A 27,221-nucleotide genomic window follows, 5' to 3' on the forward strand; every position below is an offset into this window, starting at 1 on the left:
AGTTAAAAGAAAAACTCAGGTTGGCCCCAGACCTAGGGCTACCTGACCTGACAAAACTTTTTACACAGTGTGTGTCAAAAAAAAAAAAAATGGCAGTTGGAGTTTTAACCCAGACTGTAGGGCCCTGGCCAAGGCCAGTGGCGTATCTCTCAAAACAACTAGACAAGGTTTCCAAAGGCTGGCCCCCATGTCTAAAGGCCCTGGCAGCAACGGCCCTGTTAGCACAAGAGGCAAATAAGCTAACTCTTAGGCAAAACCGAAACACAAAGTCCCCCCATGCTGTGGTGACTTTAATAAATACCAAAGGACATCATTAGCTAACAAATGTTACTAGATACCAAAGCTTGTTCTGTAAAAATCCCCGCATAACCATTGAAGTTTGCAGCACCCTCAACCCCCCACCACCTTGCTCCTGGTATTAGACAGCCCAATTGTACATAACTGTGTAGAGATATTGGACTCAGTTTATTCTAGCAGGCCCAACCTCCGAGACCATCCTTGAACATCAGTAGACTGTGAGCTGTACATGGACAGGAGCAGCTTCGCCAACCCTTGCAAAGTGACTCTAAAGAAGATGACAAGCCCAGCTCCAGTCACACCCGGAAGCTGACTGGTCCATGCACAGCCCAAGCATGAAAAAACTCATCGCAGGACTCATTTTCCTTAAATTTTAGACTTGTACAATAAGGACTTCAACTGACCTTCCTCAGATTGAAGGCTGTTCCCAGTGTATACATCAAGTCACTAAAGTGGGACAAAAGGTTGCTACGGTCCTGTTATTTTATGGTTATTATAAGTGTACTGAAACTCTAAAAAAAAACTTGTTTGTATAATGTTATTCTATACAAGGTATGTAGCCCAGGAAATGACCAACCTGATGTGTGTTATGACCCATCTGAGCCTTCCATGACCACAGTTTTTAAAATAAGATTAGGGACTGAGGACTGGTGGAGGCTCATAAAGGATACAAGTAAAGTGTTAGCCAAAACAGACAAACAAAAAGGTACCCAAATGAGTCACCTTAAAATTCGATGACTGTGCTGTCATTAATAATAATAAGTTAAAAATAGGATGTGGTTCTCTTAATTAAGAAAGAGGCTATATGACAGAAAATAAGTACATTTATCATAAATTAAGACTGTGTAAAAATAAATGTAGATACTGGTCTTGTGTCATTTAGGCTACTTAGATTAAAAAAAATGAAAAAATCTTGTCCACCTTCAGCAAAGGAAAAGTGGCCCTTCCTGTACCAGTAGTCAGTGTAATCCCTTAGAACTAGTAATAACCATCCCCCTTAATCCTCGCTAAAAAGAGGAACGTGTAAACCTAGAAATTGATGGAGCTGGACTGGATCTTCAAATAAATATCGTAGTTTGAAGAAAAGTTTACAAACGCTGTCCTGAGCTAGTATTTCAAACCTTCTATGATGAACTGAATGTGCCAGTACCAGAAATTCCAGGAAAAACAAGAAATTTGTTTTTGTAATTAGCCGAGCATATAGCCCAGTCTCTCAGTGCCACTTTGTGTTATATATCAGCACAAGTATACTATATGAATCATTATCAATCTATTGCACAGAAAGACATAAGTAGCAAAAATAAGAGTGAGAACTCCCGCTAATAAAAATTGAGTCTCAAAGGGGAAATGAGAGAAGAGAGACAGACCCTCTCATATTGTTTTATACTCAGAAAAGGAAAGAGAAGTGAAACTGAAGGCAGGTAGCCCAGCGCCTAGGAACCAGACCCGAAACCAAGGAACCAGACCGGAAACCAGGCCTGGGCCTGCCTGACCTAAGCCTGATAGTTAAAATTCGACCCCTGACCTAGCAACTGATATTATCTATAGATTATAGAAAGACATTGTAAAACTTCCCGGTCTGTTTTGTTTCACTCTGACCACCGGTGCATGCAGCCCCTGTCACGTACCCCCTGCTTGCTCAATTGATCATGACCTTCTTATGCATACCCCCTTAGAGTTGTGAACCCTTAAAAGGGACAGGAATTGCTCACTAGGAGAGCTCAGCTCTTGAGACAGGAGTCCTGCCGATGCTCCCGGCCAAATAAACCTCTTCCTTCTTTAACTTGGTGTCTGAGTAGTTTTGTCTGTGGCTTGTCCTGCTACAGCAGGAGAATCGCTTGAAACTGGGAGATGGAGGGTTGCAGTGAGCCAAGATCATGCTGCTGCACTCCAGCCTGGGTGACAGTAGAGCTTCTGTCTCAAAAAAAAAAAAAAAAAAATTCAGATAAACGATAAATTCTTTTTTAGTGTAAGTATACAAAATCGTTACTTTGTGTATAATTATTATACAAATTATTATTCATTTTTATCTGAAATTCAAGTTTAACTAAATTTCCCATATTGTTATTTGCTAAATCTGGCAATGCTGTTAATGGAAGAAGGCATTATTTAAAAGTTTAAAACTTGAGATGATGGAATCTAGATGAACTTTGTAAGAAAGTCAAAATTACATGAGTTGCATCAAGAGATGACAAAAAAAAGCTAAACAAAGAATTTAGTACTGCAGAAATAAAAAAGAATGTTAAATATCTGTTATAAAAAGAGCACTAGGAATTCTGTTTTCATCTTTGGAAGAGTAACAAGAACCGGACTTAACTTTCTGCAGTAAAACTGGACAAAATATATGGAACAACTATTTTTAGATATTCGGCAATAGGCAGTGCACACCATGATCCCTGAGAGAAGGGAATGAATGAGGTAAGCCCTAAGATCTTCTTGGATGAATACTTGAAGTGATTTTCAGACATAGGCAAAGGTAGAGAAACTTACACAAAGACTTGATGAGTTGTGAAGATGTAGATTGGAGGTGGGGAGGTAGACATGGCCAGAAATTGCAAAGCATAGTTCTAGAAATGAAAGACCTGCATAGAAACAAAAGCTGCAAAACCTGTATAGGGTTTACTTGAGGCTTTGCTGAGGATGCAGAGAGTGAAACTCCAAAAAATAGGGGTGGGAGAGGGAAGAAGACTGAGAAGTTGTATGCTGACCGATTCCCTCAGTACATGTAGAATGACTAGAGGTGCAGACATCTTGAATGGTATGTACATTAAAATTATATAAAGAAATACTTCCTTCTTAAGTGGAATTTATTCTATGAGTGCAAGGATGCTTTAAATTATTTTAACAAATAGAGCATGATCAAATGGTATATATTCAAGAAATGAAAGCATACTACATTAGCACACCTATCAATTTAGCCGATATTGATGGAAGCTCAAAAACAAATAGGAAAAGATTAAAAATTCCTAAATATAAAAAATAGTACTATTAGACATAAACAACAACTATCATATTAAATTCAGAGAAGAAGGATCAGATGCTCTTTTCATCTTTTTCTTTTTCTTTTTTTTGTTCTTTTTTTTTTTTTTTTTTTGAGGTGGAGTCTCACTCCGTTGCCCAGGCTAGAGTGCAGTGGGATCATCCTGGCTCACTGCAACCTCCATACCCCAGGTTCAAGTGATTCTTGTGTCTCAGCCTCCCTAGTAGCTGAGATTACAGGTACCCACCACCATGCCTGGCTAATTTTTGTATTTTTAGTAGAGATAGGGTTTTGCTATTATGGCCAGGCTGGTTTCGAACTCCAGACCTCAAGTGATCTATCCCTGTCAGCCTCCCAAAGTGCTGGAATTACAGGCATGAGTCACTGCACCCGGCCGCTCTTGCCATCTTTTTCACACTGTTCTGAAGATTCTTTCCAGTTAATGCAATCAGACAATATATAAATGGCATCTGCATTAGAAAAGATAAAATTATTATTATATATGCAGCAAAAATGACCACATGCCTACAAATTAAATAGATCTAAATAAAATAGTATTCAAAGTAATACTAGAACTCACAAAAGTATTTGGAAGCAAAATGAATACATAGTAGTTTGTTTATGTCAGCAGTAGATAACATTAGTTTAAAAAATCTCAATGATATCAACAACTGTGAAAAGTCTCAAATAAATTTAATGACAAATGTATAATTTTTCATGAGGTTCAGCAGTCACGGTTGCCTGAAAAGATATAAAGCTGAATAAATGTAGTATATTTCATATTTCATGAATAAATGTAGTAGCCAGGATATTATCTTTCTCAAACTCATATATTAGTCTTCTGAAACTCCCATTATAACCCTGACATTGTTTCGGTGAGAAGTCAGTAGAAGGAAACTTGCCAGGATTTTTAAAAATTATCTGAAAGATCGTATTTATAAGGTTATTATTCAAAGTTGTTTTGAAAGGGATTTTATTGTGTACAGACTTAACTTACTAAATATTAAGAAATTCTATAATATAATTAAAATATTATGGCATTAGTACATAATGAACAAATAAAAAAAACAGTAAAGAGGGTCCATTAAGATATGAAAAGAAAGACTGCACTGGAAATCTGTGGAGCAGGAATGTATTTTATAATGAGTGACATTAGGACAATTGAATTTCTCTTTGAAACTACAAAGTTAAATATCTGTTTGTATCAAATATAAAAATGAATTCCATTGAACTAAAGATTTAAACACAAGAACAATTAAAATATTAAAAACAATACTTTCTTTTTCATTTCATTTTTTTTTTTTTTTTGAGACAAGAGTCTCGCTCTGTCACCCAGGCTGGAGTGCTGTGGAACAATCTTGTCTCACTGCAACCTTCGTCTCCTGGGTTCAAGCGATTCTCCTGCCTCAACCTCCCAAGTGGCTGGGACTACAGGCATGCACCACCATGCCCGGCTAATTTTTTGTGTTTTTAGTAGAGATGGGGTTTCACTGTGTTGGCCAGGCTGGTCTCGAACTCCTGACCTCATGTGATCCACCTGCCTCTGCCTCCTAAAGTGCTGGGATTACAGGCATGAGCCACTGTGCCCAGCCTTAAGAGCAATACTTTATTATATTTAGGTAACGAAGGTCTTTTAGATATGACATAGAGATCAGAAATCATAAAGAAAACGATTAACATATTTTATAATATAAAATTCTGAAACTTCAGTATGGTGAAAAACACTGTAAATAACTTAAAGAATAAATAACAAATCAAGGAAAGAACCCTGTGATTATCTATCTATTATCTCTCTATCTCTCTATCTGTCTATCTATCTATCTATCAAAATTTCAGTGATATGTAAACAGTTTTTAAAAATCAATGAAGTAAAGACAATAACCCAATGGGAATCTGCACAAAACATATAAGCAGGTGATTTGGGAGAAAAACATTCAGATAATTGATTATCAATGAACAAATAAGAATATTCTAAACCTTGTTAATAATGTTAAAATTTGAATTAAAATGAGATGTGATGTTCATATTTCATGTGTTATGTTTGCAACCATTTAATAATCAATAATACCCAGAGTTGGTGGGGTTATGGGAAAATAAGGATTTTTATGCATTTTAATGCTTATAAACTATTAGAACGTTTTGAAAAGAAATTTAACAGTAATCATCATATTTTAAAATGCTTTTACCTTTTGATAGAAAAATTTTACCTCTAGGATTTATCATATTGAAGCATATAATAAATGAGCTAGATGTGTTTGATGAGCTAGATTAGTACAAAGGCCTGTGGATGTGTTGGTCACCTGCTTCCTCTAGGCTTTAGATTCTACACACCCCAGAATCAACTTACTAACTCCTTCCCCTTCCAGTAGTTGGCTTCTATGGGTCCATCACTAGCCCATGTCTTTTTAGATGAACCCAGCCCCATACTCCATGGTTCCTATAATATTTTATACTATTTTTCTCTACTATTACCTCCTTGTATATGATTTCTGAGAACAAAGCCCTCTGCCTTCTACCCCTAAAAATGCTTTTTCTAACACGGAATCAAGCCCCTGGACTGTGGCATCTTCATTACTATGTGGTAGATCTTCTATTCATATAAAATCCAGCTCCAAAGAGATCACTGGGAGATGAGGTTGATATGACCCTTAGTGCCTCCAGTTAATATTTAAATCCCAGTGTAATGTATGTAACCACTACATTTCATATATCCTAAAATGCAATTATTTTCCCTCCTCCTAGCATCCCTGAAATCATGACATGTCTTTCAAGTCAATGGCATATTGCAGTTTAGGTGGCAGTATTATTTCTTTCTTAGTAGGACTTACGACAATAATGTATCTTATGATCAATGGTATTTTAGTTTCAATAAAATTCAGTTATTATACCTAGTTTAATTCAAATTTTATTTTATAATACATGCTATTTTATATTGCTAATGAGATATGTCACATGGAACTCTATCAACGCACTGATCATTATGGTTAATACATTTTTTAAAACATTTGTTTGTTTTTGCCTCTTCTTAATGTGTTAACTCATCCATGTTTTAGGAAATGTTTTTTAGTTTACAGGCTGTTATTTACCAAAAATAGGTATTTGTGAACTGATAACACGCTTTGGTGTTATTCTTGACCCTGACAATGCACCAAGTTCTGGTTTCTGGGTATCATTTTATTTAGCATTTTGATTTGATTATTGCTTTCCTTTCTCTCTTTTCCCTACCCCTCCCAACCATTGTTTCCTTACTTTGGAAATATTGCATGGACTAAGATTCAGATAAAGTGTTTCTGAGAGAGGCTTAATCTAGGTTATGCCACTTAGTAGCTATAGAGACTGGGGCAGATTATCGCAATTCTCTCAGCCTCCGTGTCCTCATTTGTAAAAGCTTTGTTCAGTGTTTTGGGGAAGAGCAGTTAAGGTAATGTACATGGATGTATTTTCTAAACTCAAAAGCTATGACATTTCTGGAGATTATTAATGGCCTCAGAGGACACCTTCAGTAATAGCTAGTTTTAACTAATTTCCTGAGCATTGATGCAAGGTGCCCCTACATACTGAGTTAATCTAGGATGAGTTCCTTTATTTCTACTATAGCTCATTATTGTGTTTTCTCATCCTTGATAGCACCTTCTCTAGTCTTCAGATAGCCTTTGAAAAATGGAGTTGCATCAAGGTCATAATCAAAAGCCTGTAACAAAATAAAGGGAAAATGTACCTATCTTATAAGCCAAGTTGCTCTGTCTTCACCAGGTAGCTTCCCATGCATATAGAGTCCATTCCATGCGTAATTCTAAAGTAAATATTCTGCTTCTGTAATTTTGTAATCAATCTGCAACCACAGGATCAAGTACAAATTGCTAACCAATGCAGGACTCTATTTGCTACACTGTTCTAGGAACAATGGAACTGTAAATCTGAACAAGACTTGGAGTCAATCCCCTTGCTGTAATGGGTAATCACTTCTAAAGCATCTAAGACAAATTAATTTGTTCTATTTTTAAAGACCTCCTGAGGTGATTTTTCCACCTCTCTCAGGAACACTTTCCAATATTTAGCAAATCTTATTGTCAGAAAATGCTTCTTTGTACCTCAAAGTTTCTCATGCCACAGAGTAACTAATACTTTTTTTTTTCGTTTCCACCTTGGTGAAATGAGGTAACATCGACAACATATCATACCATGTATTTGCTTTGTTTATAATCCTTTAATAAAAAGCTCTCCATTGCCTAAAAGGTAACATTCAAACTCCTTGGCATACTATGGAAGGCACATTAGAATCTGCAACTGGATATATTTATAGTATTTACTCCTTACGTCTCCTACATGATTTGGGGTTTAGCTCTGCTAAAGTACTTTCTGAACTCTAAGAATACTATGTTCTTTAATACGTCTTTTTTTTTGTACATATTATTCCCTCCACTTGGAATGTCTTCTTTCCTCATCTTTCTAGTTGAGTTTTACCTTGTAAGGAAGACTTTCCTTTGTTTCCTAAGCAGTTGGTCACATTGGACTTTTTCCAAGCTTCTATCACAGGATTTGGTTTTTTAGTATGATATTGCTTTATAACTGTTTTCATGCGATTTCTTACCTTTCACTAGGCTGTGAGGATTGAAGCCTGAGATGAGTTTTATTCATATGCTTTCTATGTACGGTCACTGACTAACACATAATAGGGGATCAATGAATAAGTTGAAAAAAGGAATGAGTGAAAGAAGTCACAATACTCTCCCACCATTCAGAGAAGCAAAAGGCTTCCTTTGCCATAAATTAGAAGGAATATAAATATAAAAAACACAAAAGACCAGCCAAAAGCATCAACATGCTAAGTATCTGTAAAGTTATCCTAATTTAAGTTGCCATTATCAGAAATTGTTGAAGGACAATTGTAAGTATGTATATCTCTTTGAGAGACATCACCACAGGTTTGTATTACCATTCCTAATGTGAAAAAAAAAAAACTTTACTAAGTCAGAAAGTCAAGGATTGATGTTTTATTTTCAAAGGTGATTTTTCCATTAGCTTTTCTGTACCCAACAGCAGGACGTTCTGCAAAAGCATATGGATGTTGGCAACCAGTGATGTATCAGATGCATGCCATTAAAAACACTCAGGCAGTCTATCAATGCCATTAGAGGCTCTGATGGCCAGAGATGAAAGACTGAAGAGCCACTTACACAAAACGCATGACACTAGCATAGAATTGTGACTCAAATAACCTATCATGAGGTTTTTCTGATTTTATTAACAAACAAAAATATAACTTCCCAATAAACGTGTCCTAGGGAAGGTAAAGTGACTCTCAACTGGAAGGGAACCTGGGATGGAATAGCCATTCTTGTTCCCATTGTGAGGGAAATTCTTAAAATTGCCATTTACGTCTCTTTTACCAAGGACCCGCCAACATGGGCTGCATTCACACCAAAACCGTGAAGAAGGTGGCCTGGGGCATCATAGAAAATTACTACACCTGCCCGGGCAACGACTTACACACGAACAAGCGCGTGTATGAGTTGACGGCCATTATCCCCAGCAAGAAGCTCCACAACAAGATAGCAGGCTATGTCACGCATCTGATGAAGCGGATTCAGAGAGGCCCAGGAAGAGGTATCTCCATCAGTCTACAGGAGGAGGAGAGAGAAAGGAGAGACAATTATGTTTCTGAGGTCTCAGCCTTGGATCAGGAGATAAATGAAGTAGATCCTGACCCTAACGAAATGCTGAAGCTTTTGGACTTCGGCAGTCTGTCCAACCCGCAGGTCGCTCAGCCTACAGTTGGGATGAATTTTAAAATGCCTCGGGGACCTGTCTGAATTTTTTCTGCAATGCTGTATTATTTTCAATAAATCTAGGGCAACAACAACAACAACAAAAATTGCCATTTACAAGGACTCAAAATTTTGTTTTCTCAACATGATCTTTTCCTCATATTATACTGATTCCTACTATTTCTAGATGGTTTGTTAATCTCTTTGTATCCTACCTACTTCCAAAAAGGATATTTGTTTTTCTTGGTTCTGACTATCCTCTGATGAAGGGGTAAATGAGTATTAATCAGGGTATATTTTTAGTGTAATTAGTTGGAGTTGGTGGGAGGGAAAGGAAAAACAAAGGTCTTCTATCATTTACAAACTGAAAAATCTACTCCCTCTCTCCGTTGCTGTGGCTACTGATGAGGTATTAGACAGCTGTAGGATGCCCCTCTCTGAGCCCAAACATCAGCATTTAGGACATGGCAGAAATTAAAACATTGGGGAAAAATAGAGAGCATTAAGGATCGCTTAATTACTGCCCTAAAGAAATATTATGTTGGCTCTTTGGAATAGCTATTTTCTGTTTTTAATGAGGAAAGTCAATGATGATTTCCGTGTATCTATTGGGACTTTAATTAGCTATTAAAGAAAGAGATGAGATACAGATCTCTTGTAACTGAGAATATAGGTTCTCTTGTATGCAAAACTTTTAAATAAATGAGCACCAGCCCTCACTTCCCTCCCTTCCTCCCTCCTTCCCTAACTTCCTTCCTTCCTTCCTTCCTTTTCTTAGAATTTGCTTTTCAGGGTTGAATAAATATTTCTTCCGGCTCTCTATAACACAGCTTTAATTTTTGGGAATACTGTTTCCATTGCATATTTTACCCTTGTGAGCAGTGTTATTCTATCTGATTCTCTAATGATGTTATTAGCAAAGTTCAATTATTGACTTTGTGCATTAAATATGACACTGGCTGATCATATCTGTATTTGGGAACAGGTTAAAGGTTAAGGGTCTTGAGTTTAGAGTCATAGATTTTCCTTGTCATATTACTTTGAGAAGGGTGCTCAAATTTTTAAACCATATATTCCTAATTTATAAACACAAACATAAAAATTATAACTACTCCATATCCCAGTAGTACCTAATCCATAGGGTTACTGTGCAGATTTAGTGAGATAATGACACAAATAAAGAGCACAGTTATAGTTTTTGAAAAAAATTAAACACTTGACCTTTAGCATTGTTTTAAATCCTGGGACTAGAAGGCAGATTTTAAATCAGAAGGTATAAGATAGAACCTAGAAAACTATATGTGCATATATCATCTCTCCAGGTGATTCTGATACATAAATGATGTTTGAGGACCATCAGTTTAGAACGTTTTCTTCCCTTAAAACAGAGCCAGTTTTAACGAGTAAGGATTCTCATCCTTTATTTGCCATTTCGCAGAGAAGTTTCTCAGAGAACTTTCCCAGGAATCAATTCCAATTGTCACAAAATATTTTTTTAAATTGTCTTTCTAAATTATCTGAGCTACAGGAGAGCACAAGATCCTTCATTGCAGCCTATGTGAAGATGAGGCCACTTAACGTGGAATTCTGTCGTATGTGGATATTTACGTATGCTCTTGTACCTCTTCCTTAACTGTGAATTTCAATGAGAGAACCAGAGAATGCCTTAGTATGCATATTGATCTGTATAAAAGTAAAATGAATGGACAAACACCTTATTGAAATTTCCAGAGAAGTAAAGCCAGAAAAACTTTTTAGTGGGAAATTATAAGTGAAAATTTATGGCAGTTTACTCATTTTTGCTAAATTGGGTTCCATAAAAACATCACAGATAGTCTCAGGCTTAGTGTGTTGTCTTGACTGATTGATGTGGGAACATCATTATAAAGCCTTTCCTATATTCACTTATGAACAAAGTTTCCCTCGCCCAAACCGTCCATTGTGTTAGTCAGAACTATGTCATTTGTAACTGACTGAAACTCAATTCAAACTAGCAGAAAAAGGGTGTGTGTGTGAGTGCGTATGTATGGTTTTTTTTTTTTTTTTTGGTTCTTATAACAATCTAGGGACTAATCTATTGTTCTGTTGTTTTGTATGGTTAAAATAAGGAATTGATCAAAGTGTAATTTCACAAATCACATGTTTTATTTCCATACAAACAGATTCTTTTGTTTTTTCAAAATGCTGATGGAGGGAGAGAATAACAAAAACAAATCTTACCAGGTACACACTCAATAGCGAGGTTGCATTAATCACATAGTGAGTGGGTTCCTATTTCATTTGGAGTCCAGTTATTAAAGTCTAGCTGCCAAACTAGGAAGGAAACAATCCTCTGTGGATGTAAAGTCTATTAAAGTTTAAGGCATAGTTTTGCATGAGAAGTTTGGGGACGAGACAGTTTGACCAACACAGCAGAGATCTGAGATGACAAGCAAGGTCCCTTGATGCTAGTATAGTGCTAGTGTTGGTGGGCTTTGGAGAGTATCTCAAAGGCTGAGAGAGTAGCTCTGCCACAGCCCTGGCTTTCAATCTGTCTGTCAAAATTATGGGTTTATACGTATTTTGGAGTCTAGTAGTTGAGGCAAATAACTCACGTCGTTTGATAAGCAGCGCTTAACATTCTCGTGGGGAGGAGGGATTCTATTCCAAACTCTTATCACAGCAAAACATATGTCACTCAGTAGCAAATTATGTGTTTGGAATCATTTCAAAGCTACATAACACATGTCTTCTGGCATAGCTAGATGTAGGAGTTCACATCATGTCTTTAGGACTCAATAGCTTCTATATGTCACTCAACCTTACTTTTCTTTCATTTGGCTTCATTCTCAAGCAGGTCCTTAACTCCATTTATCTCAGCTTAGCTATCCCAGCAGAAGGAGCACCTCTTTTTCCAATAAGTCCAGTAATAGTCCCAGAAGTGGCTCTCATTTAATGTAATTTGGATCACATACTTCTTTCTAACCTACCAACACAGTTAAGAAATGGAATATGGTGATTTATAAGCCCTAAGTAATATGCCAATCCCTCTAGGGATGGGAACAACCATATCCTACAAACACAAGAAATTGTCGAGACAGGTAATTCCCTTAAGGAACATTGAGGCACTGATATCACAAGAGGAAACATGCTGAGCAGACAAGAGACAATAAATGTCCACAATATATCATAAGACACTTAGTCCCTTAACCATGAAACTTCCTTCCATCATGAATATTTCACCATTGAGTCTTAGGAAGGGAAGACTAAAGTAGGAATTATTTTTGGGAGAAAACTTAGTAGTTTTAGAAAGGTTTAAATATGATTTTTATGTAGCCTTTTCTTTTACCAATTTATATAATTTTTGTCTACTTGTTTGCCAATGTAATGGGAAAGAGGATTGAATTTATTAGAAGGCTTTTGAATATGTTGAATGCTATATTTAATTATACTTTAATTATCTTTTTCTTAAGGCCAGAGTGAATTAAACTTACATATAAGCCCATGGAGAGCAGGCCACAGGAGATAAATTTGTTTTCTGGGAGCCTCTTTGGGCCAGCAGGTCCATGCTTAATAATATTCCATATGTTATATGCCAAGTCTCCTGCTATGGAAAAGTAGACATTCTATTTAGGTGTTAAACGTACTTCCAATCAGGTAGTAGTCTCTTTCTTTGCTTTCTCTACTTTTCCCAGCAATTTAATCTTCAGGAATTAATTCAGTTTCTTGGGCTTTTTAATTTACAGCATTTTAGGTTTTTTGGAGTAGCCCCAATTACATGCATTCATATTGCCTCAATAAAGGAGATTTGTGATATTCAATTAAAGTATTTTTACTATTATGCTTGCAAATATTTACACACAAATAACTGAACAAATAAAAAATAATTAGACCACGATTTCTAATTTGTGCTTGGTAGAATGTGGTCTCAGATGCTCATTGACCCACCTTGTATGTAGAGATGTGACATGGCCATTCCTCCTTGGTCGGGAATTATTCTAAGTAAAACAACAACAACAACAACAACAACAAAATCGAACAAAAAAACCACACCTCTGTTGATTGTCCTTCATGTGCACACAGGCTTGTGCTCCCTGTGCTTGGTAACATGACTTAAGATACATTAAATAGAAGGCATTGCCTTTGCTAGCAAGGATGGCAAGATATAGGAAGAATGAGCAATTCATAAAAGATAAGCAACAGACACCTCGAAGAGTAAATATACACTGAACCTGGAAGTACAGGTTTGTATAATCTCTTTGCTGGACAAGTTATCAAGATCTATAAAAATTAAAATGCAAAATCCATAGGAATTTAAAACAATACCAGAAAAAGACATAAAAAATTAAAACAACCATCTCCAAATGAGGAAGGCATTTCTAAGTATGACACAAAACTCTTAACAGCAGAAACAGATACTATACTGAATAAAAATCAACACTTCTACATGATAAAACAAATAATAAAGTCAAGACACAAATGGAAAATAGTGATTTATAATCCACCCAAAGAGCTACTTTTCTTAATATATTAAAATTTCCTACAAATCAATAAGAATGAGAATAAAAAACCATTAGAAAAAGTAGACAGTATGAATGGTCAGATCACAGAAAAGAAAGTATAAACATTTTTTAAACATTTAAAAAGATGCTTATTCATACAAAGAGATACTCAGACGTATACCATTTAATCTCTCAGTTCAGCAAAAATCGAAAAGTTTCTTCATACCTTATGTGTGATTTCTTAGGTAAGAATATGGGGAAACAGTCACTCTTGTAAATTTCTCTTAGAAATGTAAATTGGTGCAACCTCTGTGGAGGGCAATTTGGCAATAGTTACCTATTTTAAAATGAAGCTATCCCCTGACTCAGTAGTTTTATTTCTAGAAATGTATTCTCCTTTGGATATATATATACATTTTGCCAAATAATGTGTATAGAAGATTGTTTATTACAGCATTGTTTGAACTAGCAAAAAACCTGAAAATAACCTAAATATCCATCAAAGAAGGACTGGGTAAAGTATGACACATCCCTCTGTAGAATGCTATTCAACTGTATAAAAGAAGGAAAGCCTATTTACATGCTGATATATAGCCATAGAGCGAAGGTATGTGATTAAATGAGAAAATGGAAGGTGCAGAACATTGCATTTCTTGGCATATATAAAAGCAGCTGGTAACAGAAGTTATTCTAGGAGTGGAAACTAAATGGCTTTCAAACAGTAGTATTTAGGAAGCTTACTTTTTCCTAAATACTCTTGTAACTTTTGTTATTGGACCTTGTGAATATACTCAAACTTCAGAAATTAATATAATTTAAAAAAAACAATAAAATACATCTAAGAATTGATCTAGTAATTCTACTGCTGGAAATTCATCTAACAGCATAGTTCATAATAGCAAAGCACAGCCCATCAGTAGCAGCAGTAAAAGAGAATTCCATGTGTGGTGGTATGAAATGCTCCCAAGCCAAATCTGTACATTAAAAAAAAGCAAAAACGAATTGCAAAAAAATATATATTATGCAACTATGGAAGTTGAAGAAAAATATATATGTACCCATTACATATATTTTATGTTTTCATTTATACTAAAAATTTCATGTGCATATAGTGTTTGTATAGGCATGGAACACTCATGTATGTGGAAAGACACACAGATATTTACGGTAGAAGGCCTGGGGGTCATGGATAGAACTAAGATTTACATTGTAATGTGTCTCTTTATATAACCTACACATTTCAAATTCCCATGTCCAGATAATCATTAATCAAGCAAAAAGGAAAACATAAAGACCAGGATAAACATGTAGTTTTATTGTTTTGTGAACAGCTGAATTGACCTTCTGGATGAGGAGAACCATGCCGAGTTAAAATTGGCATTAAAGGGAGAGCCAAGCTCATCATGTGCAGAGCCGAAGTCCTAGAGATACATTTGGGTCCTCTTTAATTCCAAAATGACCAGCTAGACAGAAAAGACAACCACAGATGATAGATGACTTTATATTTTGAACAACAATAGGTTGTTTTCCAAAGATATTCAGCTTATAACAATTTCCTTTCCATTGAAAATGTTGGACTTTTTATACCCTTCCATGAAACTTGGCAGACCAAAAAAGAGAAATTTGACTTTTCCATGTTGCCCATGATACAAAATCCTGAAATATTCAGAACACAAGAGACACATACAACAAGCACGATGACCTTGAAAATTCTCAAGCAGATGTACCAGAGTCCGTTTCACATCGCTGATGTCCTTGGCCAGGGAGTGAGCGTACAGCTGGCTAAATGCCACTTCCACAGCAGCCAGTCTAGGGATGTGCATTAGCTTTTTGATTTAAAGAGAAGAGAGGGCATATGATGGTGGAGAGTGAGGCATGTTATTCAGGGTTAGATGGCAGAGAAGGTCCTGAAATGCAAATGTGACGATGCTTCCTGAAGGAGCACTTTATTGGGGACAAATACTCAGAGATGATACTGCCTCTGGATGTGAAAGCAGAATTCAGGTAACCCTTAGCTGCACATCAGAAGTCATTTTATCATTTTGGTAAAATTTCTTTCAGTCAGTAGCTGCTTTTGCTCCCTTTTCTGTATGGGAACTGTCCAACTCCGGAGTTCCAAAGCTGCATGAAGTAAACACACATTTGCTCTTGACTATTTCCTCTTGTTACCTGCTATTTTCAATCGGGAGTCTCTCTAGTTGTGCCTCCTCTGCTTGCTTCTTGTTCCAAGTTGGGTCTAGCTATAAATTCCTTGACTTCTGAAGTGGATGTTTGTGACCATCCTGCCCAGCCTCTGTTCTCTCTTCTTCTCAGCCCCCTGGGAAGCCACTCCTTTATTGCTCAGTCCAGGCAGCTCTCATGATGTGGATAGCAGTGCCTCTGGATCCAGGACTGGAAGCTGTAATCAGCACCAGTGAGAACTCCAAATCTCCTCGGCCACAGTGATTGGTTTCTGGGTACACATGTGACCCAATGGATCAAAGCAGAACAAATCCTGGGATTGGAGTGAGAGGTTCTGGGACATGGGCTTTCCCACTGGACTTGAATTAGAGAGGACAGGAGCCTGAAGCAATCATGCAGTACCACACAGGGCCCGAGAGTGAAGAGCACACACCCTCAGCCCACAGCAGAACCCAGAGATGCAGAGAAACTGAGTCCAAGGACACTGTGAGATCCCTGAAACTGCCAAGCCTAAAGCTGCATCAACCCTGGACATTTTGGCTGTAAGACTCTCCCAAACCCCAAACTCTTTTTTCCTCCATCTGCTTAGGCTAGCCTGGGTTTTCAATTATCTGCAAGAGATAGAACCCTGACCAACGTATCTCTGATGATGATTATAGCAATACACCTGTATTTTTTTTTGTTCTTTCCAAACATTTTCATCTACGTTAGCTGATTTCTAATCTCAATGAGCCCGTACAGAGGTCAGGAGGACAACTTATAATAATCTCCACTTATATTTGGGAGAACTGAGGGTCACAGAAGTTAAATGACTTGCTTGGAGTAATCATAGCTAGTAAGAAGTGGAGCCTGTTCTGAAACTCAGGACTCTGGATTTTGTGTGCTTTGCAGTGCCGCCTAGGAGGTAGGACGTGACTTTCAGTCCTTTGGCTTCCTTTCTCTCATGCACTGCTGGGCTGTGAGCTCGGAGGACCTTTCACTCCTCGGAAGCTGGCACTAGGGGCCCTGCAGGCCCAGCCAGGTGAATGTCTGGGGCCTGGGGAGAAGCAGAAAAGGGAACCTTTCACTTGAGTTAATGAAAAATAACCAGATTCTTTGTCCCAAAGGAGTGGTAGGGGAGAGCTTGTTTAACAATCAGAAATAAGCCACTCCTGGGCAAGGAGGGCACCAAGAGTGAAGTCACCCAAAGGAGGCTGAGGAGCAGTGACCTTCAGTGGGCACTGCAGTGGATTTAGAGGAGGAAAATGAAGGAGAAAGCATGGGCAGAGGCGCTTCCCCTTCGTGCTGCCCTGTTTGCTGTGAGCGTCTTAACAGAATGAAGCCTGGGGACCTCCGGGTCACTGCTTAGCCTCTTGACCTGGTTCTTTGAAGCCCTGGTTCTCCTCTCCCCCGTTCCACTTACATCATCTTTTCCCACTGCCACTTACAATCAGAAATAATATAAATATTAACCTGCTCATTGGTGAAAAGGAATAAGATGTCAAATATGTTTCCATTTTTATTTTTAAAAATCAGAGGATGGAAGCTATTTTGTGTATTATAAAAAAAATAAAATTTCTGCATGAGGTTTGAAATATTCCCTCTACATGTATCATTGTCTTTGAGGCATGAGGATTTAAGGCCTCAGATATCAACCTAATAAAAACAGCTGGGTTAGAAAGTGAAGGTGAAACAACATCAGTTAACGTATTCTGTAATTAAGTAATATTTTTTCTTTTAAAGGATCCCTTTTCCTCATCTGCCTGCAAAAGGGACTGTGGTGGGATGTCACTGGTGCCTGGGGAGGGGCAAGGTCCTTGGTGAGTTCAGGCTCTCCCCTCCTGTCCTGTGCCTAACCTCCGCAGACCCCTACACCAGCTCATGGTTTTTTCTTCCTCAGGTCTTGGCAGGTAGTTTGTCAAGCTGATCTTAATCAGATCACTATGTAATTACAGAGGGACTGTCAGGATATTTTTGGTTGTCATCTTCTAACAAAATGCAGATTGCGTGGCATGTATACATAGAATTACTCTGTAATTCAAAGTAAATTGACATTTAATTTCGATTTAATTACACAGGAATTACAGGCATGACAAGATACAGTCTAATTAGGAAGCAAAGTATAAGAATCTGTTTATGGAATGAAAATCCATATTATGTCACATTTTAACAGAATCAAAATAATTTCTTTGAATTTTTGTAAAGCATATATAATGACAACAGTAATAATTGAAACTGCTTCTGGGCCATTCACCAGGTGCATACATACTATCTTATTTAATTCTAGCGGTAACTCAGCAAAGCTGGTATGATCATTCCCATGGTACAGAAGGGAAAACTGACATTTGGAGAAATTAGTAATGTGCCCCGTGTTACACAGCTCAGGAGTGGTCAAGGGGAAATTTAAGTCCCATGGTTAGAAGGCCCATGCTTAGGAACACCGTGCTGCTGACTCACTTGCACTTCTAGGGAGAGGAGGAAGCAGAGGATATAGTTCTGGAGGTTGGCCTCAGCAGCCAGTTCTCTCTGGGGCTGTGGCCCAGAGCATCGAGCTTGTTTTCCCCCTTTCCCTTTCCCTATGCTCTCTCCCTTCATCTCTACCTTTCTTCTTTTCACTCACTTAACAGATGTTTACCCAAATGGAATCCACTCTGTCAGGCATTGTACTGGGTGCTGGGTGTTAAGTGCCAAGGGTGGCTGACAGTGATATGGCCTCATGGGATTTCCTCTGCCTACCCTTCCTTGCAGGACATCTCAAGCACCCTGTTCAACAGCTAGGGTGAATAATGAACCCCGGCTAGTCAGCTACACATGCAAGTATCTGGAGCTATCAGGATCCAACCACAAGGAGACAGACACAAGCAAGTGGGAAGAGGACCCCCAGGTCCATTTGGTGGAAGCTTTACCCTCAGGATAGTTTTCCCCACACTCAGGGTTTATGGAGCTTTCACCTCTCTTCTAGTGGAGCTTTCAATGAAAGCAGAATTTTGGAGTGTGTGTGTGTGTGTGTGTGTGTGTGTGTGTGTGTCTGACCCCTACCCTTGTGCAAAACAAATCACAACCTGGGCCACTTCCTACCTTTCCAAGAACCAGGCCTATCTAGCTTCAGTGACTGCAGAATTTTATTTTATATTTTATTTTATTTTATTTTTTGAGACAGAGTTTTGCTCTGTTGCCCAGGCTGGAGTGCAGTGGCATGATCTCGGCTCACTGCAACCTCAACCCCCATGTTCAAGTGATTCTCCTGCCTCAACCTCCTGAATAGCTGGGATTACAGGCATGCGCCACCATGCCCGGCTAATTTTTTCTATTTTTAGTAGAGATGGGGTTTCACCATGTTGGCCAGGCTGGTGTCGAACTCCTGGCCTCAAGTGAGCTGCCTGCTTCGGCCTCCCAAAGTGTTAGGATTACAGGCATGAGCCACCGCACCCAGCCGCAGGATTATCTTTCTCACTAATTTTACCAGTTTCCTTCAACCTAAATGACTTCTTTAGCTTCTGCTCTCTTATCCTTCCTCTATCCCTCACTTAGTTATAATCTCTTCCATGGGTGTCATACTTTATACTTGGTAAAAGGTTTTCCCTTAAAATAGCTCGTTTGATTCTTAAGCACAAATCTGTGAAAAAGTCTAGTTAATATTTCAATCATATCCAGCTTATAGATGGGGAAGCCAGTAACCAGAGATGTTCAAGACAATCGTCACCTTCCACAGTTTGTCAGTGTAGTACTGGTTTCAGACTCAGCTCTTCTGGGGTTAATGCCAGCTTCTGTCTGGGACATCAGCTGCTGGTCTTTCACTGAAGCCCTTTTTCCTCTTTCTTCTTGTTACCTGAAATTTCAGCATTCGCATATTGCCTATGTAATTGTTTATTTAATTTTTTCTTTAAACTGATTTAAAAATATTTGAATATATTTATTTTAGAAGATAATTTCATATGACTCCTTCCAATGGACAACTAGCATCACTTAATAGAAAGAGAAGGTAAATATAAATCCAAATATGAAATGAAATGAAAGGTTATCATTAGATCACAGCTAGTCACTGTTGCTTGCTGAAGGTTCTTATGCTGATGCCAGCTCTTTGTTGACAATTGAACTTTGCAAAAGTGAGAGGGCTGTTAAATGTCTACTAACGCCAAGCAGAGAGTTGCTCCTTAATGTGACAGGCAGCACTGAAAGAGAATCAAAAGAAAAAGACAATTTTTTCACTATGCAGTCAATGTTTTTGGATGCTCTACTCTGTATCCTACTCAAAGCATCTCAAATCACGTACTGTGGTAAATACTGTTCTGGCCTAACCACTCTACGTCACACAAACTTAACCCCACTTATCCCTACCAAGAATGCCTAGCAGGTCACATCTTGACTTCAAGGTTCAGTAGAAAGATATTAACCTGGTGCAGAGTAACCCAGTGCCTGGGCCTGAGTCTTTCCAGGCCTTTCATCAGCCTGTTGGGGTAGGTGACCTTGATTTATTATAGAAATTTTGTAGATTCATGTGTCTTACAAACAAATATACCTTATAGGAAAAGCGGGCTTCTCCTGGGTTTGGGAAACCTTGGTGAGATTACCTAACCTCTCCAGGCTTAGATTTTAGCTTCCCATCAATCAGACTTTCAAGGTTTACATTTTGTTTGCTTACGGAAAATAAAAGTTCTCCATGGTGAAAAATGGAGCATTTTGAGAAGGACATCAAGTGTCTCCTTGAAAACATGTCTTGATGAAATGTAAATGATGATGTAAATGAATCAAACCCAATGGATTAATCAAATCATTAACATATCAATCATTAATAAGTGGATTTTATTTTTTAAAAAATCCAATGAAACTGCTCCTACAAATAGATCAGACATTCATATATTATGCTGCCTTAAATCTTTTCTGGAACAAAGAAGGATATAAATAAATAAACATAAATTAATAATACAATAATAGCAATCTTGTCCCTCATTGTAATTTTAGATTTTAAAGTGAAGAAAAGACTTAGGAATAGAAAAAGATATTTCTGCCTGGTTGATGTACTCAATCTGAATACAGCCGGGGAGTTCCATCTATCTAATACTTGGCCACAATTGTAGCTCCTAAAATCCTCACTCCCTGTTCAATTGCTTTCTTAGCCTCATGAAAATGAAATCTAGGAGGAAGCAACTCACTTCTAAGGATACACTTAGAATTCATCTTTAACGTGCAGGAGATAAAAATCAGAGAACGCTCTACCTTTGCCATTTCATCAGTTTTAAAAGATTGTATATAAACAACAAATCTGAACATACAAAGGGGTTAGTTAATCCAAAAAAGATCAAAAGCAATGAGAATCTCTCCACATGGAACAGGGTGGCATAAGGACAGGAGCTCTATAGAGAAACGATTTGTCATGAACAGGTGAGGACAGAGAAAGCAAGCAAAGGAAAGAGCAATTCTAAAGAGTAGAAAGCTGTTCACCAGGTCACACATCCCCTGCCCTTGGAATTAGGAAAGAAACCCACCATTCTGCCCTGTGTCAGAATGAGGGAAAAAGCGTCTGCTGCCAACTCTGCCTGCCTTTTGTGCAGGGCTTGGGAGTAGGAGTGGAGAAAGGGTGATGTCCTCCTCTTTCTGGTAATGGTGAAGGCTCAGTCAGTCTGCAAAGTGGCAGTTGTGGGAACTCAAGAAGCTCAATGTGCTATTCAATTAGAAGCAAAAATGTCAAGTTTATTTTGATCATATCTCAGTAACCCCTCTCACTTGGCAGCCTGCCCTCTTTAATTTCACTCTCTTGCCTGGTTACCTCAATGAGAAGATGCCCCATTCTCTCTGGATCTGAGACTCTTGCCTCCGTCTGTCTCAGCTCTCAACAGAAAATATCCATGCCGTGTCCTAGACCTATGAGATCACAAAGGTACGCCCTCTGATACCTGCACAGATAGGCTAGTAAGTGGTGCTTGTTTTGTGGTGAGAGCAGTGGGACTTAGAGTGAACAGGGTGGCTCATGCTCTGTGGAGAACAGGCAAGTTGAAGAAATTGCTAACCTCAGAGTTTGCCCAATAAAACACTTATGTGGGGAGGCTTCCATCAGCTGGAACAGCTCCCAGTTCAAAACCTTTGCCTGGTCTGTTAAAGAACCTGATAAAGGCAGTGGAGTTCAGGTCTTAATGAGTATGATTTACACGGTGTGCTACCTCTCCCCTTGAACCTACACCTCAAAAGGAAAATAAAAAGGATTTGCATTCTGAGGGGGGTCCTAACTACCTGAGATAAAAAGGATGTTCAGAAAAAGTATTTAGGACAGGAAAGCAGGTATGTAAGAAAAGGCACACCCTCAGGTCACACACTAGCCATCTACAGTAAAGCCATAGAATTGACACTCAAGTCACACTTCCATTTCCTGTCCTTGTACCCTGGCCAATACTCATGGCACCTTTGCTCATGGCTCCCAGAATAATCCACTAAACACTCCTCTTCAGCCTGGAACTCCTGGCAGAACCTGCCCATCATTTGGAATTGGCATGGGAGATAGAAGCTAGAGGCAATTCTTTTATACTCAGAGCAGATGCTGTTTGAGGCTGGATGAGGCAGGAGTGCACTCCAGAAGTCTTCAGAAGGCCTTGTTGACTCTCCACCACCACCATGGAAGTCCCTTGTTAAGCAATCTCTTTACTTACACAGGAGGCCATGTTGCTATTGATCACCAGACCCCAAGGGAAAATTGATTCCGATGGTAAGTATGGTCAAAATTGACTGATCTGAGAGTCTGCAGGTCTGGATTCTAGTCTTAGTTCCTCCATTTCTTTGTTATGGAACCTTGGCCAAGTTATTTAATTTCTCTAGACCTTAGTTTTCTTACTGCTAAATAATCTTTCCAACTCTATCTTTGTGGTGGGGTCAGAAAAGATAGTAATTAGGCCCATATATCAGAGTTGTGTGAGGTTCAATATGAGACGCAATATGTATGTCTTGGGCAAACTTAACATCACTTCACACATGTACAATCATTCTTCTCTGGGTTTTTCCAGAGTTAATGTCCAATGCTTTGGAAAATTGAGGAAGCCTGTTTTTGTGAATTTCTAGTATCCTCCTGAATCCAATGGAAAAAATTAGTCCACTTGTAAATCTGTACATTTCATATAATGGAGGGTTATTTTTGTGCCAAAATAAAAGTTTTCTTATTTCAGAACTTGATGGAAATAAAATGAAGGCTGCAAGAAGAACATTAAACATTTAACTTATGATTTTCTTGCTTTGGGAAAGATTTAAAAAAACACTGCATTGTGTTCTGTTGTCCTTTGTCGATGCATAATTAAAGATTTTTTTTTTACCATCCAAGATAATTTCAAGTCCAGTAGGAATAAATATTACCACTCTGTTACAAATGTGCTAAATTCATGTTTTAATAAACTGAATTTACTCTGCCTGGTTCTTGCAAAATTAGAAATTATAAACATATGCTTTCCAAGAAAAGTAGTCATTTGCCTTGCTTTCATCTGGACTAAAATGTGATCGTTTCCCCAGCAAAGAGGAAAAAAAGCTGGGCTATATTTAGCACTGCTTGATGATCCTGGGGCCAGCTGGCAGAAAAGAACGTAAAAGAGATTTGGATGCGGGGTGTGGAGGTAGCCTCAAGACCGGACTCTTAGGGAAGGCATCCAGGGCTCCCCACCTTTGATGATCCACAGACCACATCTATTTTTCATCCTTGACTTTGCCTTTAGGATTTCTGAATGTCTTTTGAAGTAACTTTTCTTCTTCTTTTATTAAGCAGTTAATTCCACTAAACACATTTTAACTTTTGATTTCAAATCAAGAGAAGAGTTTCTCTCCTTATATATTTTGTTTATTCAGAACTATTAAGTTTTAATATCTGTGAGTCCAGTAGTGATTGTCCTCCAGAACTTTATGTGAAAACAGTGATCCTGAGAAGCCCAGCAGATAGTTAAATCTTATCACTGAAGTCATGTTTTGAATGTGTTAAAAGACTTCTTTCAAAGCATGGTGAATCCTTTATAAAGGAAATTGTCACTTCCAAGTAATAATTATTCTTCATTTTCATAATTATATATCTAGATTAAAGCTAGTAACATATCTGAAAAAGGTTGCCAATGGATAGAAAAATGTTGCTCAACAAATAAGAATTCTATTTACAATGTGGAGTCACATCACTGTCATTAATGGAAAGTGACTACAGTCTTTGTTTTAATAAAAAGCACCAGGTAAGTCCCTGGGACTGGCTTCCAGCAAAGACGGGCATATCTGATGGAAGAGGGCAAAGGCAGTTTCCTAGAACAGAAAACCATCTACCTGAACCATCTGCATTCCAAGAATTTTTCCCCCAGTCAATGAGCCCTAGGGAGTGAGCAAGTTTGTATGTTCATATTTGTATATGTGGGCCTGTGTGAATGCATGGGTGAACATGCCCAGATGTGTGCATATGTGTGTGTTGATTTGTGTGCAAATGTGTATAATTTGTGGGCTTGCCTGTGTGGTTCTGTGCATGTGTATAAGAGTGTGTGTGTATGTGTGTACCCACGTGTAGATGCCTACATCTGTCTGAAGGTGGTGAGTGGACAGAGGGAAGGAAAGAAGCTCTCTTTTATCCTTGCTTTCAGTACAGATCAGCTTCTACAGCTGCAGAGTTAATGAGTCTGGCATGGTGCTTTTTCTAAAGTATAACTCAGTTCCCAGACTCACAGAATTAGAGGGAAAGCAAAGGAAGAAAAAAGAAGATTAGTAGGTTTAGTAGAAGGTAAGTTGCTATTACTATATTCCATAAACATAAAATTATCCTATTAAAATGATTCTGAATTAGTGTGATATAGTCCTAAGGACAAAGGTTTATGAAGAACCCCCTCAGAGATGACGAGAAAACCTCAAAGAACAGCTAGCACTGATTAGAAAGCCATGGCCTGGAGGGTTGAGGGGAACACTGGCCTTGGAAACACAGTTTATGCTGAGTAATAAGATAGTGAACAGTTCCATGTAAGCCAGCTGGCTGGTGCTGGGCTTCACAACATAGCATTTGAAGAGGTTGTATGTCTCATACTTTAGACACTGAGTTTTATTTTAGCATCCCAGGATTTGAATTCCCAGCTCCATTATTTACTTGCAGAGAGACTTTCAGCAAGTTATTAATTTTCTCTGAACCTCAGCTTCTTCATCTATAGAATGGAGATAGTGATACCTTCCTCTCAGGCGTGTTGTGATAAATTAAATGAGATAAATCAAGGCTCATGAAATGTCTTCCCTCTTCCCTTATGAATTCTATCCTTTGGTGAGTAGTTTTATAAGAAATAGCTGTCAAGAAAGAGGTTCCCTTATATTACCTAGTTATCACTCCCTGCAGGAACCGTCAGGAAATTCAGAAGGAACAGTGTCATTTGAGTTATGGCCATCTTTAATCTAATCAGGATCAATAAAGAATCATTTAGCACCTGGTGCTCTCTGTGTTGTGTCCCCAGGGGTCTCATCCCCAGTAAACACATTTAGTCAGTGGTATGTAGATGAGGGGATGTCAAGCAAGAAAGGGCACTGTGGTTCCAGGGTCAGGAGACACCATTGGCCCTTCCACTCCTGATTATTAATCTCTCTAGATTTCTGTCAGTAGAACAGTGCCTTTTACTGAGGACACCAGCTTTCATGTCATGTAGGGGATAAGAGCATGGCTTTTTGCCTTAGCCTGCCTTGATTCGAATCTTGGCTCTGAAGATTACCAGCTAAATGATCTTACCAAATTATTTAGTCTCTCTGGCTTCAGTTTCCTCATCTGTAAAATTATAATAATAATGCTTAAATTATAAGATTGGATTAAATACATTTATATGTGTAAACTGGCTGGCTCACAGTAATTAACAAACATTTGCTTTGACTATTAGATGATGATGGTTATTGTAAAAAAAAAAAATCCCTGATGCTGGTCTGTGAACATATCTTTGGTCTGCTGAATGCATTTGAGGAGATATGAAACATGAAGCCTGAAACATTTTTGGATAATGTATCCCACAGTCCTAGAGCCAAAAGTGCTTACAGCTACCCAAGCCAACAACCTTAAAAATAATGCCTAGACCAAACTGAAAAGGAAAAAATTACAGGAGATTGTTTCTTTATGGCAGCCTGGCAATATTGGTTTATATTCTCCTATATACTCAGTGGGGGAAAATAAGGAATGTTTTTCTATTACTTTTTTACTTCCCACCAGTCTTCGTCTCCAAACTCACAATCAATCAACACATCCATCAGGAATCTTACTGCCAATGAAATGAAGAACATATTTTCCTTTTATAATCAAGCTGTATGGTCTAGTGGTTAAAACTACATGCTTTGGAGTTAACTACATCTGAGTTTGATTTGAGACAAATTACATTAACTCTCTGAAAGTCCATTTCCTCATCTTTAAAATGGGGTAATGATGGTGCCTGCTTTGCAATACTGTTGTGAGGATTACCTGATAAAATGAACATGAAGCTCTCAGAACAGGGTCTGGAATTTTCTTATCATTCAGTAACTCTTCATTTCTACAATGTTTTGAAAATAGTGCCACGCGGGGCTTGGGCTTGGGAGCTGGAAGTCCACAAATATGAACGGCATCAAGTGAAGTTGTGAAGAACCTGGCCAGCCTCCAGACCGGAAAACTTACCATCCTCATCTCAGAAAACAAAGCCCATGCAGAGGTTGTCCTTCCCAGCATGTCTTCCTCTAGGGCAGGATCTGTAAAACGAGGAGCAGGACTGGCTACATAATTTGCAGGGCCCAGTGCAAAATGAAAATGCGGGACTTCTTGTTCAGAAAGTACTAAGGATTTCAAGAAGGCAGCAACAAAGCATTAAACCGAGTTTGGAGCCCTGCTGAGCCCAGGATCCTATGCAACTTCTCAGTTTGCATGCCCCTGGAGCTGGCCCCTAGGAGTGAGTGAGAGTTGTGGGGAAGGAGGATGGGAGAGTAAATCAGTTCTACCTTAGGAAAAAAAGTCGAGTTGGTTTTAGAGCACAAGAGCCACGTTCAAGTACACCCACACTGGAGCCCACCTGGGGACACACATTTCATAAACCTGCTTCTTGAGAGGTGTGTCCCTCACTGTGTGGAGGACAGGGAAGCCAGGGGCTTCTCATTTGTTTAGCTTTGCAGTTGCCAAAAGCAAGGCCAGCATTTTAGGGCCACAGTGCAAGATAAAATTTATAGGCTCTTTCCAGCAGCCTGTGCTTTACTCAGGGTTAATCCGGTTTATTAGAGGAGTAGCAAGGACGTGTGAAAGACGCCTTGGAAGGGCTCCATGTCGCAGCCTTGGCTCCTCATAAAACGGGCTGTCCCCACCAGTCCCTGGCACAACTTCTACAATACATCAGCCCAAGGAGGCAGAGGCAGGCTCCCTGCCAGTCTCCCAGCAGTCACTTCATTTGCTGTGGTTGAAGCACCAGTACTGACTCCCCTTAGGACTTCCAGGTTTTCCAGCAAATTCCCGGCCTGGGATGGAAGAGAGCAAGGGCTTTGTGGGAAAATGTACTGGGAGCAGGGGGAGGGAAGGCCTCTGGGGTTGAGGAGCTACAGGGTAGGCGCTGGAGGGAAGAG

General features: G+C 38.7%; 1 protein-coding gene across 1 annotated transcript; it reads left to right on the forward strand.

The window, feature by feature from the left end:
• The first annotated feature begins 8,682 nt into the window (after positions 1–8,682).
• On the forward strand, positions 8,683–9,090 carry LOC129036866 (small ribosomal subunit protein eS17-like). Its single transcript, XM_054488509.1, has one exon. It carries the CDS (start codon positions 8,683–8,685, stop codon positions 9,088–9,090), a length of 408 nt encoding a protein of 135 aa, XP_054344484.1.
• The last annotated feature ends 18,131 nt before the right edge of the window (positions 9,091–27,221 follow it).

This window comes from Pongo pygmaeus, chromosome 4 (genome assembly GCF_028885625.2).
Source record: "Pongo pygmaeus isolate AG05252 chromosome 4, NHGRI_mPonPyg2-v2.0_pri, whole genome shotgun sequence".
NCBI classification, from domain to species: domain Eukaryota; kingdom Metazoa; phylum Chordata; class Mammalia; order Primates; family Hominidae; genus Pongo; species Pongo pygmaeus.

Excerpts from the sequence above, each read along its gene's own strand:
- LOC129036866 (XM_054488509.1), top strand. The coding sequence starts at position 8,683 with ATGGGCTGCATTCACACCAAAACCGTGAAGAAGGTGGCCTGGGGCATC.